The sequence below is a fragment of the Orcinus orca genome, chromosome 19 (assembly GCF_937001465.1).
Source record: "Orcinus orca chromosome 19, mOrcOrc1.1, whole genome shotgun sequence".
Lineage (NCBI taxonomy): Eukaryota > Metazoa > Chordata > Mammalia > Artiodactyla > Delphinidae > Orcinus > Orcinus orca.
This window is the reverse complement of record NC_064577.1, coordinates 4,825,485-4,843,140: the sequence shown is the minus strand read 5'-3', so window position 1 is coordinate 4,843,140 and position 17,656 is coordinate 4,825,485. Positions and strand designations below refer to the sequence as shown.

Sequence of the window (17,656 nt, the reverse complement as noted above, 5' to 3'; positions counted from 1 at the left end):
TCCTTGATCACCAGCTTCAGCCCAGGTGGGAGTTTGTGAGAAGTGCAGGAACTCGGGCCCCACCCCAGGTGTCCTGAATGGGATTTTAACAAAATTCCCAGGTGATTCGAATGCACCCCATGCCCTTCCTCAGGATCTTGCCTCTTCCCAGGGAACTACAGGTTCTGCCCAGGCTACTGCTGCTGCCACAGGGGGGCTGCCTCGCCCCAGCTCCCCCTGAGCCAGTTCGGGGGCAGCCTTGGACGGGTGAGGGGCTGAGGAAGGGAGCTGGGCCATGATGGGCAGAGGCGTGGCACACAGCACCAAGGCCAGGTAGGGTGGCTAGCTGCTCTTCGAGAGGCAGCGTCCCCTGCTCAGCCTCAAGCAGGGGGCTCCCGTGCACCGGTGAGCGCAGGCCGCGGCTGCAGACCAGCCAGAGTGAGGGCCGGCTCAGTCTCACCCTGACCCCAGATGTGGCAAAGGAGGATGCACATCAGAAAGGCTGGGAGTGGACCTGGGACCAGACCAGGCCAGCTAAGGGCACTGAGTGGTTACAGGGCAAGGCCACAGGATGGCAGGAAGTGGTGAGCCCAGGGGCCAGACGCAGTCTCGGTGGAGAGCCGTGGCTAGCCTCTCATCCCTAGCTGGCTCCCGGGCCCAAGCCCTTGCTTGGTGGTGAGGGTTGGGCATTGCACTGAGCCCTGCCCGAGGCTGCCTGCCTTCACTCTACTCAGGCTGGCTGTTGGCAGGGCAGCAGAGGGGTTAGCGTGCAGCACACCCTCATTCTCCAGTCTCCAGAGCTGAGCAATGACCCTCCCACGCCCGAGACAGGACCTGGGGGCAGGGGCTAGGGGAGGTCTTAGCACCCCCAATGCCTGGCTTCCCTTCCCTTTCCAGATACTGAGGAAGCTGGGTTGGAGGTGGACGCTGAGGGTCGGGGGAGGCAGAGAGCCATTTCCTGAGAAGAGCCCAGGCTGTCTCAGCCCAGGGAAGCCGGTTTGAGGAGCTGTTCCATTGGGGGGGATGGTGGAAATGGGGGGTCACGGCAGGGCTTGGGAATTAGGGACTGGTTAAGCGGGGCCCAGGGGTGCAGCACCCTCCAAACTGGTGTCAGAGCCCGCAGATGAGTCCCGGGAGGCGCGGCCCTGCAGGAAGCGGATGATCTTCTCGATGGTGGCCTCCTGGTACTCGTGGGACCACCTGTGGGTGCAGAGGCTGGTGGGTCAGAGGGCTGGACAGAGGGAGCTGCTGGCTGGGGGCCTGTGTAACCCGCCCTGCCCCCTCCTCACTTGATGCCATTGAAGGCGAGCACAGCCTGCATGTCCTCGGGCAGGGCCTGGGGCTCTGGCCACTGGAATCCATCAATGACGGGCACGATGTTCTTGCCACAGTTCAAAGCAGTCACAATCTCCTAGAGGAAGAAGAAGGGAAGAGGAGGACACGTGGAGCCCCATCCAGGGACCTCGGGGCCAGGCTGAGCCCAAGGGGGGATGTTGGCCGTGAAGTCCACGTTGACTTCTCCCTCATCCACTGTGGTATGATAAATCTACATTTGCCCTTTGTTCCAGGTTCTCGGTACAGAGCTCCTAAAGCCCTCTCGCATGACCTGGGGGGTGGGGCTGTGCCGAATAGCTTCAGGATGGGGGCTGGTGGCCAGGAAGACTAAGCTGTGATTAGAGGGTTGGAACTTTCAGTGCCCCCCTCACCTCCAGGGAGGGGAGAAGGGCTGGAGACTGAGTTCCCTCATCAATGACTTAATCACACCTACATAATGAGACCTCCATAAAACCCCTAAGGACTGGTAGGTTGGTGAACACATCTAGGTGTGGAGAGGGTGGCCCGGAGAGGGCATGGAAGCCCTGCCCACGCTCCCACCCACCTTACTTTGCCCTGTGCATCTCTTCCATTTGGATGTTCCTGAGTTGTATCTTTTAAAACGAACCAGTAATAGTTAAGTAAAGTGCTTTCCTGAATTCTGCATGTCATTCTAGCAAATTATTGAACCTGAGGGGGGTGGTCATAGGAACCCCTGCATTTGTAGCTGAGTCAGACAGCAGTGCAGGTGGCCTGGGCCTTGCGACTGGGTCTGAAGTGAGGGCCGACTTGTGAGACTGATCCCTTAAACCATGGAGTCTGACACTGGCTCCCGGTGGGTAGTTAGTGTCAGAACTGAATTGAATTGTGGGACAGCCAGTTGGTGCTGGTGAAATGGAGAACTGGTTGTTGGTATGGGAAAAAGCCCACACAAATTTGATGTCAAGAAGTACATCGCACCCCCTGCATCCAAACTGATCCACCCTGAGCCCTGCCAGTTGTAGTCCTTATTTATTTCTCAAATCCTCTCATTTTTCTCCACCTCCACCCCCACCAGTGCCCTGCTCCAACCCCGTATTACCATTAGCCCCTACCGGGTCTCTTCTCATCCATTCTTGCTTCCTCTAATTCATTCTCCATGTTGCCCCTTCACCTAGCTACTCTTTGCAAAATGCAAATCTGATCATGTCACCCCCCCTACTTAAAACTTCACGACTCTACATGGCTCTTTGAATAAAGTTCAAGGCTCTGTGCGGTTGGCCACAGCTCACTTCTCAAACTCTATCCCTGTGCTGTCCTCCCAGCCACACAGACCTTGCAGTCCCTTAGATTTGCTACCTCCCTCCCCCCACAGGGCCTTTGCACATGCTGCTTCCTCTGACTAGAACACTCTTCCCTGCCATTTCACCTAGCTGATACCAACTCATTTTTCTGATCTGAGCTCCATCAACTTTCCTAGGGAAGTCTTCCCTCACTTCCTGACCAGGTCAGATCCCCCGTTATAGGTTCTCATAGGCTCCACATCACATGCTACACTTACAAATTTAAATTCACTAATGAGTAATTTACTTAATATCTGCTTCCCCACCAGACATAAAGGTGGGAACCATGTCCAGGTTTCACTCACCTTGTATCTCAGGATCTTTCACAAAGCCTTGCCCGTAGTCTGCCTTTGCTAAATACTTAACAGCGGACTGGCTGAATGAATGAATGAGACAGCATAGCATTTAGGGGTTATGCTCTGGAATCATCAGATCTGGGTTCACATCAAGTCTCTGACACAGGCTCTGTCATTTGAGGCAAAAACAACAGGCTCTCAAAGCCTCTGTTTTCTAATTTCTAAAATAGAGTTAATGATAGTCCCTATCTTGCAGGATTGCTGGGAGAAATAACTGTGCTATCCCATGGCAAGTGGTTAGGCTAGCGACTAGCATGCAGTGTATGCTTTAAATAAATAACAAGTGTTATTACTTCCTCCTCTGTAAAGTGGGGATAATAAAACTTACCTCACTAGGTTGTTCTGAGGATATTCCTATTAATGGGTGCTCTGGTAAGTGCTTATTGAATGTTTTTTTCCTTTCAAGGGGGTACCACAAGGATTGGACTTTTTGAGTGCAGTTCACTTGTGGTTTTCCATATTGATTACCCACTAAATGTGGCTTTGAGGAAAGCAGTTTTAAAACCAGAGGCAATTCAGTACTAAAAACAACCAAGGAGGGATGATGGAGCCTTTGGGACTGGTCCAAGGCAAATGCTCCCACCACCTGCCCACTCCTCCCTCCTTGCAGTTGGCTGGGACAGTGATGGACGCCAGGCACCCTCGTGGAGCAGAGCCTTCCTGGGGAAGGAATCTGCATAACTTCAACCCTGATTGGCTCCTGGGGCACCTCTCCATTTTACAACTGAGAAGAAGGAAGCCCAGCGAAGGGGAGGGACTTGCTCCCAAGTCACATACATGCCCAGCCCAGGAGGGGGCCAGGTCTCTGACTCAAGCATTCAGATTCCAAGTCCAAGGCTATTTCAACCAAGCCCTCTGCCTCTCTGCTGAGCACTTGGATGAATTCTCTGCAGCAACTTATGTGGGAACCTTTAGACATTTGTTTCATCCAGAATTACACAGAAGCAAAGACAGCACACTGCTCACTGTACCGATTCAGAGGCTGGCCAGTCTGACCTAGTAAACCTGGTAGATACGTATGTTTCTCCCAGTCATCTCAGCTTCATCAGAATCACTCATCTATTTAATCATTGATTCAATTATTCTAAAAACTCTTCAAGAGCCTACTTTGTACCATGCATGGTTTTAGGCATCAGGGATACAGCATGAACAAGGCAAGGTCTGAGCTCTCACGAAGCTCACAGACACTCCTCTCTCTCTCTCAGAAGGCCGCCTGCCACCTGCTCTAAGCCATGATCCTCCAGGGTGTCTCTCTGACCCAGCATCCCCTCCCCAAACCAAACCCAGTATTCAGACCCTCCTACATGGCCTCTGGGGCCTGACCCTCTTCCCCACTGTCAATCTGGGCTGCACCCTAGTGTGAAGCCTTCTCCCTAAAACCCACTGGTATGGCATCACTGCCCTCATGGGATCCCTTTTGCCAGTGCTTTCAGCACAGGTCTTCTCCCTGCCTTTAGGAACCCCATAACCTGGTTTCTTAGTTCTTATCCAGCCAGTGGTGTGCTGGTACATGTTTAACAACTAGCTCTCCAGAGGGGGAAAAAAACAACCAAACAAATAAAATCCTGATTTGTAGTTTTTACCAATTTCTTTAGTGTAACTACTCCCACCACGGCTGATTTCAAGCTACTGGCGTGACATCACTGAACTCGGAGTTGGGAAAAGATGCAGTCAGTCTGGTGTCAGCTGATTCCAATCCTATCTCACCACCTCCCCTCCCACCCTTCAGATCTGAGACATAGGACAAAGCTGGATCTTAAGAAAGTGCATGGGCTTTGGAGTCAGATAGACAGGAGGAGTTCAAAGCCCAGTTCTGATTTCTGCCCAGGCAGTGTGGCCATGGGAAAAATTATTCTACTTCTCCGAGCCTTGGTTTCTTCATCCGTAAAATGGAGAAGGCAATACCAGTGATAATGCAGGTTTCTGGCACCCTTCTCATGCCTACTTTTTTTTTTTTTTTTTTTTTTTGCGGTACGCGGGCCTCTTACTGCTGTGGCCTCTCCCATTGCGGAGCACAGGCTCCGGACGCGCAGGCTCAGCGGCCATGGCTCACGGGCCTAGCCGCTCCGCGGCATGTAGGATCTTCCCGGACCGGGGCATGAACCCGCGTCCCCCGCATTGGCAGGTGGACTCTCAACCACTGCGCCACCAGGGAAGCCCCTCATGCCTACTTTTCTTCTTTGCTCCTGCTGTTGCCCTGCCTGAGATGCCTTCTCTTCCACTGGCCTAAATTCTTAAGACTCTTCTCAAGTTCTGCTTCCTTCACGAAGCCTCCCCGGATTTTTCCAGCCCTTGATGTTTTTTTCCTTTCTCCATATTCTCATAGCAAGTAAGAGGTTCGCCTACCCGGCTTTACGTTGACACCAATTTATGTATGATCTAGTCATTCTGGTCATATCCTTGTCTCCTTAGCTGCTTTAGGACAAGGGCCCTATCCATATGACAACTGCTTCCCTTTGCCCTGGCCCCAATTCCTGCTGACTAACGAGTAATGATTAATAACCTACAGATGTGATATAGATCCATCCATCCATTCTACAAGTTCCCAATAAGTTTTTACTATGCGTTAGGCACTCAGGATACAATGGGGAATTAAACAGTGGTAGTACTCACAAAAATTATATTAATAATCGTAATTGCTGCTATCATACAGCAGTTCTTATGTGCCAGGCATTCTGCTAAGCACTTCACAAATTTTACTTCTTTTAATCTTCCTAACAATATCCTAGGGAGTTAGGTACTATAACTATCCCACTTTCCAGTGATAAACATGAAGCTGATTAGGGTTAAGTAACTTGCCCAAAGCCAGAGCCAGGATTTAAACTCACAGCTTTGTGCTCTTAACCATTCCACTGTGCCTGTCACTATGCTCTCCTGCCCCCCTTCCCTCACAGAGGTTATTTTTCAAAGCGTGTTCATCCTTCTCTGACCCTCACAACAATTCTACGAGGTGAACAGGACAGGTAAGTTACCCCCATTTTGTAGATGAGAAAACTGGGGCTCGGAGAACCTAAGTAAGTTGCTCAAGTCCTATTACAGTCAGAGCCATGGCTCCTGACTTCCAGCTGGGCTATGGAGGTTGCTGGAGTATATGCAGGTGAGAAAGAATGAAACGGGGACCTTGTGCCCTGGGCCACAGGCCAATGCTGGGACCACAGAGGCCAGCACTTACCTTGTGCACCCAGTCCTTGCAGTCGTGGTCCTGCATGCACTTGTCCAGAGCCCCAGCCGACAAAACCAGCACAAAATTGCGGGCACCCATGATACTCTGAATGAGCTTGTCCTCGAACTTGCCCGCTTCCAGCTTCTCCACATCAATGAAGACACTGAAGCCGTGCAGCTGCAGGTGCACCTTCAGGAGGCTGCAAAGAGGTCCTGTGTCACTGCCACGGCCTCCCCACAAGGCCCCAGGCAGCCTGCCTGTCCGCCCCTCCTCACCTGGCGAGCTGGGAGCCCGAGTTCCGGCGGTAGCTGATGAAGACGTCTGGAGTGTCCCCGCAGGGCTTGCAGCCGGTGCAGGGCAGCGGGGAGTGTAGCATTTCTGAAGCAGACAAGAGACGGCTTGGTGAGGGTGGGCCTTCCCCATCATTCACCACGAGGTACATCATCTCCTGCATACCCAGCCCTCTCAGCCCAGCCCAGGCAGGGTGGCTTGCTCCATAAAGGGTCAGAGAGGTGGAGAGATGGGGCCTACACTAGAGCTCCAGACCTGCACAGCCAGCTGCCCACAGGTACTCCAAACCCAACCCATCCCAAATCCTCCCCAGACCCCACTTCTTCCTAGTCTCCCACCAAAGCCAGAAACCTGGATATCAGCCTCAACTCCTGCCTCTCATTCATTCATTCAACAAATACTTACTAAGTGCTTTCTGTGTGCCAGGCAGTATTCTTAGTGCTTGGGATACAGCAATGAACAGAACAAACCCTGCCCTCATGGAGCTGACACTCAATGCTCAGGGTCAGGCACCATGCTCTGTGGATTCTGCCTACCAACATCCTGGACTCCAGCCTCAGGGCCGTCCCTGTGTCCAGGCCCTCAACTCCAGCGTCCTCAGTGGTCTCTCCAGATCCACACCTGCCCAGTCTAATCTTTTTGCCGCAGGCACCAGAGAGCTCTGCTTAAAATCCAAATCTGAGTGTGTCATTGCCCCCACTTCAAAGCTGTGCATGGCTCCCTACTCCCTACAGGAGGTGTTTGTAAGCTATTTTTGCTGTAGCACTCTCTTGTTTTTAAAAAATTAAATCTTGGGGATTTATTGGGAGCTGCAATGTAAAAATGATAGAAGTTAATCTGCTTTGGTTGAAGCAAAAGAATGGGGCCAAAGCCCAGTCCCTTGTCCCCTGTGGGAGCTTAGTACATACTTATTGAATGCATGCATGCATGAAAAGAACCCATCTTATAATATTCAGACAACAGTCACAGACAACGTTTGTCTCTTTACGAGGTATAAAGGCAGAGGTTGAGATCCCAGTTCTGTCATTTAATGACTTATAACCTTACAAAATGAATTTAAATCTCAGTTTCATCATCTGTAAAATTAACACCTGTGATGGAACTGTCCTTTATCTTTGATTATGATGATGGTTACACAGGGGTATACATTCAAAACTGTTCAAACTGGACACTTTTAAGTTAAATTATACCACTTTTATTCTTTAAAAAGTTTTAAAAGCTGACTTTAAAAAAACAAACACCCACTGCACAGAATGGATGTAGAGATTAATGAGATAATACCTCATTAATCATAATATCTCATAATCAGGACCTGGCCTCTAGTAATTGACAATAAATGTCAGCCAAATAGTAAATTAGTAAATTAAATTAATAAATAAAGAGGGCTGCTAGAGCCCTAGGATCCACTCTGCTCTCACGACCTCCCTAAAGCACCCATACTTTGTCAGCTGTGGACTAACAGGATAAGCCCTCTGTCTTCCCGCCCACATCCCCTGTACCCAGCCCCCATGCTGTCTCACCTCCACACTTGCATGTACGGCTCCCTCTGCCTGGGCTGCTCTTCCTGCTGCCACCACTCTTTTCCCCACCCCCAACACATCCTTCAAGACCTGGTCAGGCATCCTCCCCTCTCCAAAGCCTAGGCCTGGGTGGACAGGGTAGGTGGTGCTTCCTCTAGGCTCCCACTGGAGTCCTGGGCATGCCAGCTCCTGCAGCCACGTGCCTGTTTATACATCTGCCTTCCTCCCACCCTCCTACCCACCTCAGATTGGGAACTTCTTGAGGGCAAAGTGCAACATATTCATCTGCATCCTCAGAGCCCAGTGCAGCACAGCCTATGTGCTCAATCAACCCGCAGTGAGGCTCTGAGCGCCCCCCCCCCATGTGTCTCCCCTCACCCCTCCAGGGCAGGGGCAGGGGCAGGGGTAGGGGCCCAGGTGGGCAGGCTGACCTCTGGCGGCCGTGAGGATGCGGGCGCGGTGTACGCCCAGGTGGATGCCGCAGTCCTCCAGGAGCTGCTGCTCCGACACTCGGTGCAGCAGGGAGCGGTCCAGGCCGCAGCTGACCAGGCCATATGTGTATTGACGGAAGCGCGGGTCCAGGCTGCCCAGCCAGTCAGCCAGGTTGCTGCGGTCGCATGTAGCGTAGTTGGCGAAGGTCTTGAGCTCCGTGAGCTCCCTAAAGAATCTGCACCCAAGGGAGGAGAGGATGCTGACATCTTGACTGGGCACTGGCTAGAGGCGGAGGGGGCGTTTAGTTAGACGTGCCCTGGGCGGGGGAGTATGCGGGCTGGAGGCTCCGCACCTCTTGCGGGTGAGGCCTGACTTCATGCCCAGGTCGGTCTGGAGTTCCTCATCCGTGAGCCGCAGAAGCAGGTCTCCATCCACCTGCTGCTCCTGGAGGAGGGGTCAGATGTAAGGAAAGGCTCCCATCCTCAGCATTTGCACCCCACCCAGCACAAGATCAAGAGCAGGGACGTGGAGATGGCGGTAGGGGAGGCGGATGGGACCCAGATGAGAACCGAATGACCCCGAAAAACACTGAGTACAGGCTCCCCACCCCCAAAAGTCCACCCTGGTGCCGCTGGCGTGCTGCGCCGGGATGGGGCGCGGTCGCCTGTGTGCAGGGCGCCCCTAGCGGCCACGCGGCCCTCGGGGATGCGGCTGCTCCGACCGCCAGCCGGCGACCCCGTGCGGCTCTACCCGGAAGCTCTCGCAGTACTGGGAGAAGCCGATCTGCTGCAGCCATGTCTGGACCTCGGCTTCCTTCCAGCTGGCCACGCTGGGCAGGATGGGCCGCGGCACCTCCTCGCCTAGCAGGCGCAGCGCGCGCTTCGCCAGCGCCGACGTGGTACCGTTAGTGGAGTAGGAGACGAGGCGTTTCAGGCTCTGGATAGCACCTATGTCGCTGAATACCTGGGGAAGTGCGGAGAGCATGTCTTGGACCCACCAATTCACCAGCCGCCCCCAAACGTGCATGGTCCCTTCCCTCGCCTCTTCTCACCGCTGAAAACCCCACCGTCTGCCCTTGCCCTGCCTTTATCCAATAAATCACCAGGTCCTGTGGATTCCCCCTCCAGAAGCTCCTTCAACTCTTGACCAGGTAAGTCCCTCTCATGCCTCCCCTCTACAGCTTCCATCTGCCCTGAAATCAAGTCAAGTTCTCAGTATGGCTGCCAGGCCTGGCACAGTGCAGCCCCTGCCCACCAATCCCCGCTCTACTCCCCCTTCACCAAGCCACCCACCCATGGAGGCTCTCCCACCTCTGGGCCTCACTCAACCTGTGGTGTTTCCAGACGCTTAGTTCTTCTAGCCTGCTTGTGGGAATCCTACTCATCCATTGGATCCAAATTGATTGGCACCTCCAACATGCAGCCTGCTTTGATTGCCCCACAGCTTGGCCCATACCTCCAGTTAGGCCTTGTGCTACACTCTGGATGCTACTGTTGTTAATTGATAGTGCAATTCCTACTGGACTGTAAGCTGAGGTCATGTCTTAGTCACCCCTGGAGTCCCATAACTGGCACACTGCAGGGCACAGAGTGAGGGCTCACTATGTCTATATTGAACTGCGCTCACTTGGCCTTGCTGGGAAAGAGGTGCCAGAGCTGGTGGTCATGGCTGCTGCCAAGACCCACTCCAAGGGGTCCTCACTCCCTACTTCCCTTTAAATCCCTCCTCCCAAAACAGAATGGCCTGTTTTGTAAAGCCAGTCCTCCCATGGCCCAACTCTGGGGTGCAGAGAGGAGAATCAAAAGCTCCTAGAACACTGGACCTTGGAAGAGGCCTCAGAGACCCCCTAACACAACAGTCTCTTCGGCATCTATGGGGACACACGTGATGGGTGACAATCACCTGTGAGACACGCTCCTCTGATGACCCCTGTCCAGCCCCAGATGACCACTGTCGCACAGATAGGGTGGTCCGTGCAGTGTGCACCGCTCCCTGTGCACCAGCGGTCACTAACCCCCCAAACCTCCAGAGGAATACAAAGGAGGGAGTGACATTATTGGATAATCTTAATTCTGTAATATTTAAAAAACTAACACCAGAAACTTTCGATAATTTAACTATTACTAGTCTCACATCCAGGGTAAGAACTGCTGCTGTGGTCCACTCCTTCAGTTTTCCAGAGGTCAAAAGTGAGGCATATAGGGACTTCCCTGGTGGCACAGAGGATAAGACTCCGCGTTCCCAATGCAGGGGGCCACGGTTTGATCCCTGGTCAGTGAACTAGAACCCACATGCATGCCGCAACTGAGAGTTTGCATGCCACAACTAAGGAGCTCACAAGCCGCAACTAAGGAGCCTGCCTGCTGCAACTAACACCCAGCACAACCAAATAAATAAATAAATAGTAAAAAAAAAAAAAAAAAAGAATATCCCACATTAAAAAAAAAGTGAGGCACATAAAGGCCCAGAGAGGGGAAGCCAGGTACCCACAGTCACACAGCAATTAAAGCAGAGGGCAAAGGCTGCATATCAGGTCCTGAGATTGGGGACCCTTTGGGACTTGGGTGGGAGTTATCTAGCTGACACATGGATGTCCTGCCTCTGTTTACTCCATCTCCTTTTTGGACTCCAGACCCAAATGACAGAATGGCCCACTGGAGCACCCCAGGTTGTCATCCCTCAGGCACTTCAAACTCCATCTGTCCCATTGAACTCACTTTCTCTCCACCCTCAAACTATCTCACCCAGTTCACCTTATCTCAGTAGCACTGTCACCATCCACTGGGTTGTCCAAAGCCAGGACTATCCTCAGCTGCTCATCTTCCTTCACCCAGCCACCCACCAAGTTCTAACTCTGTCTCTTCAGTACCTCTGGAATCTGCTTCTCTCTGCCTCTGCTGTCATGCCCTGGTCCTCACCTCCACCATCCCAGCTGCCCCCTGCCATGGCCTTCTATCTGACCCCCCTGCCTGCAGCCTCACCCTTGCCTACCCCATCTCCACGCAGCAGTCAGGGTGATCTTTGTAGAACACAGAGATCATGCAGAGATATATGTCCCCTACATAAAACCTTGGTCTTGCCTTCAAGGCCAGAATGATGGGTCCCTCAACTTTCTCCTTGTTTCACCTCTCATGTGTATTTCAAGTCCTAGTTTTTTGTTTGTTTTTGTTTTGTTTGTTGTTTTGTTTTGTTTTTGGCTGTGCCACCGGCATGCGGGATCTTAGTTCCCTGACCCGAGATCAAACCCGTGTCCCCTACAGTGGAAGCGTGGAGTCTTAACGAATGGACCGCCAGAGAAGTTCCTCAAGTCCCAGCTGAATGTCATTTCCTCTGGGGCGCCTTCCCAGTTTCTCTTTAACCCCCTCCCCACCCAACCCCACACCCGCACCCACCTTGGTCTTGCCCTGCAGACTCTTGATGGCAGCCTCGGCACAGAGATAGAAAGCCCCGATGCACTGCGCCTCCAAGCGCGACGAGTCAAGCAGCGGCACAAGGCGCTGCAGGTCGTCAGGCCCGCGGCCCTGGCTGGTGTCACTGGCGTCCACCAGGCAGCGGGCGAAGCGGCCAGGGTCCAGTGAGGCCACTAGCGGCTCCACGAGGGCCAGCGTGCCCGAGCGCTCCACCTCGCGTTCCACCTCCTTGTTGGTGGCCAGCACCGCCACGGCGAGGCAGGCGTGCAGTCGGAGCATCTCGTCCTCGGAGAAGGCGAGCGGGAAGAGCCACTCGGCGGCGCGCTTCTCCACCATGCGCCTCTGCGCCGCCTGGCCCCCGTGCAGCGCGCAGTTGGCCAGCGCCAGCGCGCAGTGGCGGAGCAGCGGTGGGTCGGTGCGGCGGCACCAGTACAGCACCGCGTCCAGACCGCCGGCCGCCACCAGCCGCTGGCACGTCTCCTCCGAGTGCTTGAACATGTGCTCCAAAATGCCGGCCACGCTCCGCGCCAGCTCCACCGGCTCCCGCTCTTTTGCCAGGTTCAGGATCACGCCCAGTCCGATGCGCGCCACTCGGTCTCTGCCGAAGGAAAGCGGGAGGGAGGAAGTGGAGGTGCCGCAGCCCGGGGTGCTTATCTTAACCCAGGGCCTCGTTACTTATGCTTTCTGGGCCTCGCTAGCGTCAAATAGTACATGAGTCTGGTCCTTCCTGCCTCCTCCACCTCCCTCATCTCCTGCCCTGGGACAACCAGACTTCTCTGATTATAAGGGTGCTCCATCCTGGCCACACCCATTTCTTCCCAGACACCCTTCCCTGGAGAAACAGCATGTGTAGTGGTTAAGAATTCTAGCTCTAGAGCAGATCTCCTGGGTCCTGGTTTCTTCTCTACCATTTTCTAGCTGTGGGACCTTGGGTACCTTCCTTTATCTTTATTGGTTTCCTCATCTCATAAATAGGATAAAGTGCATACCCACCCCATAGAGTTATTACGAGAACTAATGTAAAAATGCATTTAAAGTGCTTGGCACAGTTCCTGGCACATAAGAAAGACTCAATAAATGTTCATTTCATCAAAATTCTCTGCACTCTATGCTGTGTGACTGGGGTGTATTTATTCATTCATTCAAAACACCATTTATTGAGGCCTTACTGTGTGCCAGGCACTGCAGTAGGGGCTGAAGATAAACAGTGCCTAAGAGAGACTGGAGCTAATAACAGCTAATATGGAGACAAACAGTAAGCAAGTAAACAACGAATGAACAGGATAATAGTTATCTGACCAAAACGATAGCAAAACCAGGTGCTGCGATGGAGAGTGCCTGGGTGGAGGGATATGTCTGAGGCAGTGACATCTGCGAGTTAAATGTCCAGAGACCCCTGCTTGCCAGTATCTGGAAGGAGAGCATAATAGGCAGAGAGAACAGCAAGGACAAAAGCCCCGAGGGCTGATGAGCTTGGCACGTTCCAGGAAAAGAAAGAAAGCCAGAGATGTTTGCAATGTCTAAAACAAACAAGGAAAAGTATAAAATCAACGAGGGACTCATATATAGAATATATAAATACATATTCAAATGAACAAGCAAAAGGCAGTAAATCCAACAGAAAAGGGGTGAAGGACACAAATGGGCAATTTACCAAAGGAAATTCAAAACGTTAACAAGCAAATAGAGATACTCTAATTCATTAGTAATCAGAGAAATAAAAATTAAACCAGCTATCACTTTACACCCATTAAATGGGCAAAAAGCAGAAGCTACTTCAAGTGGTTGAGGTGGAAGTTTCAAGGGAAGAGTGAGGAAAGAGTTCCTGGGGGCCGTTTGAGCCATCTCAAAGCATTTGGACTTCATCTTGATGGCAAATGGGGAGTCACTGAAGGGCTTCAGGAAGGGGAGTGACCTGGTTAACACATAGGTTTTAGGAAACTCGCTCTGGCTGCTGTGGGGAGGACAGGTCAAAGGGAGAGAGCTTGGAGGCCAAGAGAGGAGACAGGAGAGCTGCCACACTCCAGGCAGAGGTGAAAGTGTCCTGTCTTCCTGACCTCCACCAGTGATGTCCCTCAAAGACTTATAGGCCCAGCCAGCTATGGAGTCCTTGCCCAGTGAGCACCACAGTGACCACAGTGCTTATGACTTTGTGTCCATTGCAGGGCCCAGCTGAGCCCAGAACATGGCCTGAGGCCAGGACAGCTTTGCTGAGCTGATCACTGAACTTCTCTGTAGCCCAAAGGAACAGATGGGTTCTAATCATCCACTCGGGCAGACGGCACTGCAATTGTTCCTTTAACCAAGGAGAAAGCCAAGGCTCAGAGAGGTTACGTGGCATGCCCAGGTTACACAGCTGGTGAGAGGCATAGCTGGGATTTGAACTCACATCTGTCTGTCTCCAGGGCTCAAGATCCTTCGTCTGCACTTTGTGTTTCCAGAACAATCTGACTATATATACTCCAAGAAGATCAGAACCAGGAAGTGCTTAAGAAGTCATCTAATCCAACAACACCCCGCCTGAGGCTCATTGAAGGGAAGGGCATGTTCAGGAACATCAATTCAGAAAGAGGACTTTATTCACATTTCTATTTTTTTTTTTTTTTTTTTTGGCCGCGAGGCTTGCAGGATCTCAGTTTCCCGACCAGGGATCAAACCCAGGCCATGGCGGTGAAAGCCCGGAATCCTAACCACTAGGCTACCAGGGAACTGTGCAATTGTGCATTTCTTGAACCCCAGCCCTCACCTTTCCCTATGCACTTGGCACCTTTATAGAGTTGAACTCTGTGCTAGTTGTGACATTTATTCACTCAATTCCCAATTCTTCTACAGTCTGAGAGGCTGTGGGTCTGAGATCAAATCACAGCTCTGAAAGAGGGGTAAATTGTCCATATATACACATATATAAGCCTGTATATGTAATATACACATATATGCAAGTGCTTGTATATGCAGACTCTCTCTGGAAAGACGTACAAGAAACTTGTTTCACTGGTTTGCCTCCAGTGAACAGAAAGAAGAACGTTTAAGTGCGTATCTTTTTTGTACTTTGCACTTGAATTTATGTGCAATGGTTGTTGTTGTTTTTTTCCTTTTCCTTTCTTTCTTTTAAAAACCTGTCGCCTCCACTTATTCACTGTGTATTCTTGGGAAAGCCATTTAACCTCATTGTGGTCTCCTGAAGGGGGCAGGCTGTGACTTTAGAGGGCTAGCAGTAAGAGTGTGGTGGGACCAGGCTCGGAGCGCCCTACCCTGTTGGGCTTCTCCTGGTATTCGAGGGTCAGTGGAGCTGTGACCTAGGCTCCCGGGCAGTGAGTGTGGCAGCACCCAGGGAAGAAGAGAGCTGCAGGAAAGGGAATGGCAAAAGGAGTGGGTGCACTGATGGAAGAACCTTCTTTATGAGGAAGTTGGTTGGTGGAGGAAGGAAAAAATTTCATAGACACAAATTCTCAGTGTGTCATCACCCTCTTCCCTTCTTGCCCTCCCAGCCTCCTCTCGGAGCAGTGCAGAGGTGTGGGGAGATTATGCCTTTCTCTGGAAGGATTTTGATCGGGACCTGGCTCTCTGGGTTCTGTCCTTGGTCCTGAAGTGATGCCAACACCAGCACGTTGTTTCTTGGGACCAGAGACATGGGTTAGTGCGCCTCCTTTCTCAGTAATTCTGAACCAGGTGAGGATTGTTATTTTCAGCCTTGAAAAGTATCAGTTCTATTTGCATCTTGCAGCCCTCCTCTTCTTAGGGTGCTGGCTGCACCCATTCTCCAGGAGTTCTAGTTATAGCTGCCCTATCCCACATACCAGGCCTACAGGACACGCCCTTCAGTGCTAGCCCACCACATCCAGTGAGCACCCACTCCATTTGCTAGCCCTCCACATTCACAGCCCATCCCCAACAGGACACCTGTTGTTAGATAGAAGATTAACGACTTACTGAACAAGCAGAATCCTAACTGGGCCTCCCAACTTAAATTGCTTCATTCATGCACTTTTGAAAGTTGTATCATTTCCACCATCCACAAGCTTATCTTTACTTTTTGAAAAGGGCAAGGAAAACGCCCCTAATCCATGCCCATCACACCTTTGAGAGCTTCATAAATGGAAAGTGGCCCTTCCAAAACCCTTCTAAACCTGAAGGGCCCGAGAATTCAGCATGAGACTGGAGTGTGACAGCCTGGTCTCCTCCGGCATTAGAGGGGCAAGGAAGTGGGTCAGTGGTCCTCATATTCCAGGGGAGATCCCAAGAGGCAGGGAAGCATAGCAACCAGCCTTCAGTTGGACCCCACCTACTGTATCTTGGCACGTGTGGGGAAGATGTAGGGAACACATACTGTGGCCCCTGCCTAGCTCCACACCTCAGTTTTCTCTTCCCCCACCATCCATCCCAACTGAAAACACCCATCGTGTTTCCCATGAGCAGGCACAGCATGAGATCATGTCTGTCCTGTTACATGAAGCAAAATGAAAAAGGAGGAAGCAGGAAGTGGACTGCTGGGGGTGGCATGAAGGCAGCAGGTAACCTTAGGTAAGCACTCATTTCAGCCTGGGGGAAGAGGAAAGGGGTCCCCCCTCCTATTTTCTGAGCAGTGTGTTCTCTTTCTCTTTTAGTGGGAGTGAGACGGTATGGCAGAGAGAAGGTAGCACGGAAGGATATCCAGGCCCATCGGGAGGAGGGCTGTGGGTTTAGAGGGCTTGGGCAATGGGATCCCAGCTCCATCCTCAGAACCAGGGACAGATTTCTGTCCTGCTACTCCATTCCTCCCCTCTCTCATTTCTCACCCCACCAGCTCTGGGAGTGAATCCTGGCTGCACCATTAGTTCACTGTGTGACGCTGGGCAAGTCACTAAACTTTCCCAGGGCTCAGTTTCCTCATCTGTAAAATGGACACGCTGGTCCCCAACAGGGATATAATGCAGGGGTTTGTGAGGTGAGGCAGGAAAGGCACAGTGCGAGGCACACGGGAGACTGAGGCACTCGACCGCCCTTGCGACCCTATACCACGCGGCGCTCTCCGCCCCAGCCCGGCCCCCTCACCGGTTCTCTGCCACCAGGATCTGCTCCAGCAGGCGGGCAGCCTGCACGCGCGTCTCCAGCTCCGGCGCCTGGAGCAGGCGCAGCAGCAGGTCCAGACCACCGTCCAGGCGGATGGCGTCGCACAGACCCTGGGCTACCTCGCGGCCCATGGCTGGTAGCAGCCAGGCCTCCTCCACCAGCTGGAAGACCTCGGCTAGGCTGGCTCCCACGGCCCGCACGCCGCCCGCCTGCTTCAGAGCCGACAGCGCCTGCTGCAGCTCGGGCAGCGCGCGCTCCAGGGCGCCCTGCACCTCGGTGCTCGCCCCTGGCGACACCTCGCGGGGCCCGCGGCTGCCCGCCGCCCACCACGGCCCAGCGCAGCCGCTCCCGTCCGGCCCCGGCACCGCTAGCCGCTCGGCGCCCGACCGTGGGCCCGACATGGCGAAGAAGCGGCACAGCTTGTAGGCGGAGAGAAGCAGCGTCAGGACCATGGGCACGGGGTTTCAGGGGACATCCCTGGAGAGGCGGGGCCGGGCGGAGCGACCCAGACCTTGGGAAAAGGAGGAACCAAGAGGGGACCAGGGGGAAGATGATGCAAGAGGGAGGGTGGAGAGAAGGGTAACAGGCAAGGGCACCGACCAGAAGTTTGGGGGAGGGGTGAGGGCAGGATATAGGACGAAGAAGTTGGGGAAGGGGATGCAGGCCCAGATGCAGGGGACAGGCGGGAGGAGAGAGCGGGAAGGCGAGGAACGGACCCAGGGGCCAGAGGGTCTAGAAAGCAGCAACCAGAACAAAGAGCGGTTCCAGTCTCGCCTAGGTTCGCAGGGATGCTCTGCAGGAGCCCCGCCCCTGAGAAGCT

General features: G+C 53.0%; 1 protein-coding gene across 2 annotated transcripts; it reads right to left on the bottom strand.

The window, feature by feature from the left end:
• Window positions 1–286: 286 nt before the first annotated feature.
• Window positions 287–17,650, bottom strand: SARM1 (sterile alpha and TIR motif containing 1). 2 transcript variants are annotated; one of them, XM_004267140.4, is made up of 9 exons: window positions 16,819–17,650; window positions 11,770–12,385; window positions 9,128–9,340; window positions 8,730–8,821; window positions 8,377–8,612; window positions 6,410–6,512; window positions 6,144–6,333; window positions 1,269–1,390; window positions 287–1,179 (listed from the first exon to the last, which is right to left on the bottom strand). In XM_004267140.4, exons 1-9 carry the CDS (start codon window positions 17,286–17,288, stop codon window positions 1,050–1,052), a joined length of 2,172 nt encoding a protein of 723 aa, XP_004267188.1. In that variant the 5' UTR covers window positions 17,289–17,650; the 3' UTR covers window positions 287–1,049. The 2 variants fall into 2 exon arrangements, with proteins under 2 accessions (XP_004267188.1, XP_012387558.1); XM_012532104.3 differs by having other exon boundaries at window positions 9,182–9,340; window positions 16,819–17,419.
• Window positions 17,651–17,656: the final 6 nt, after the last annotated feature.

What these genes read in the sequence shown, in the direction of transcription:
- SARM1 (XM_004267140.4), bottom strand. Translation starts at nt 17,288, where the DNA reads ATGGTCCTGACGCTGCTTCTCTCCGCCTACAAGCTGTGCCGCTTCTTC. An exon ending in GTCTGCAGGGCAAGACCAAG is followed by an intron (nt 9,341 to 11,769) that starts GTGGGTGCGGGT and finishes GCACTTCCCCAG; the next exon opens with GTATTCAGCGACATAGGTGC. An exon ending in CATCCTCACGGCCGCCAGAG is followed by an intron (nt 6,513 to 8,376) that starts GTCAGCCTGCCC and finishes TGTCTGCTTCAG; the next exon opens with AAATGCTACACTCCCCGCTG.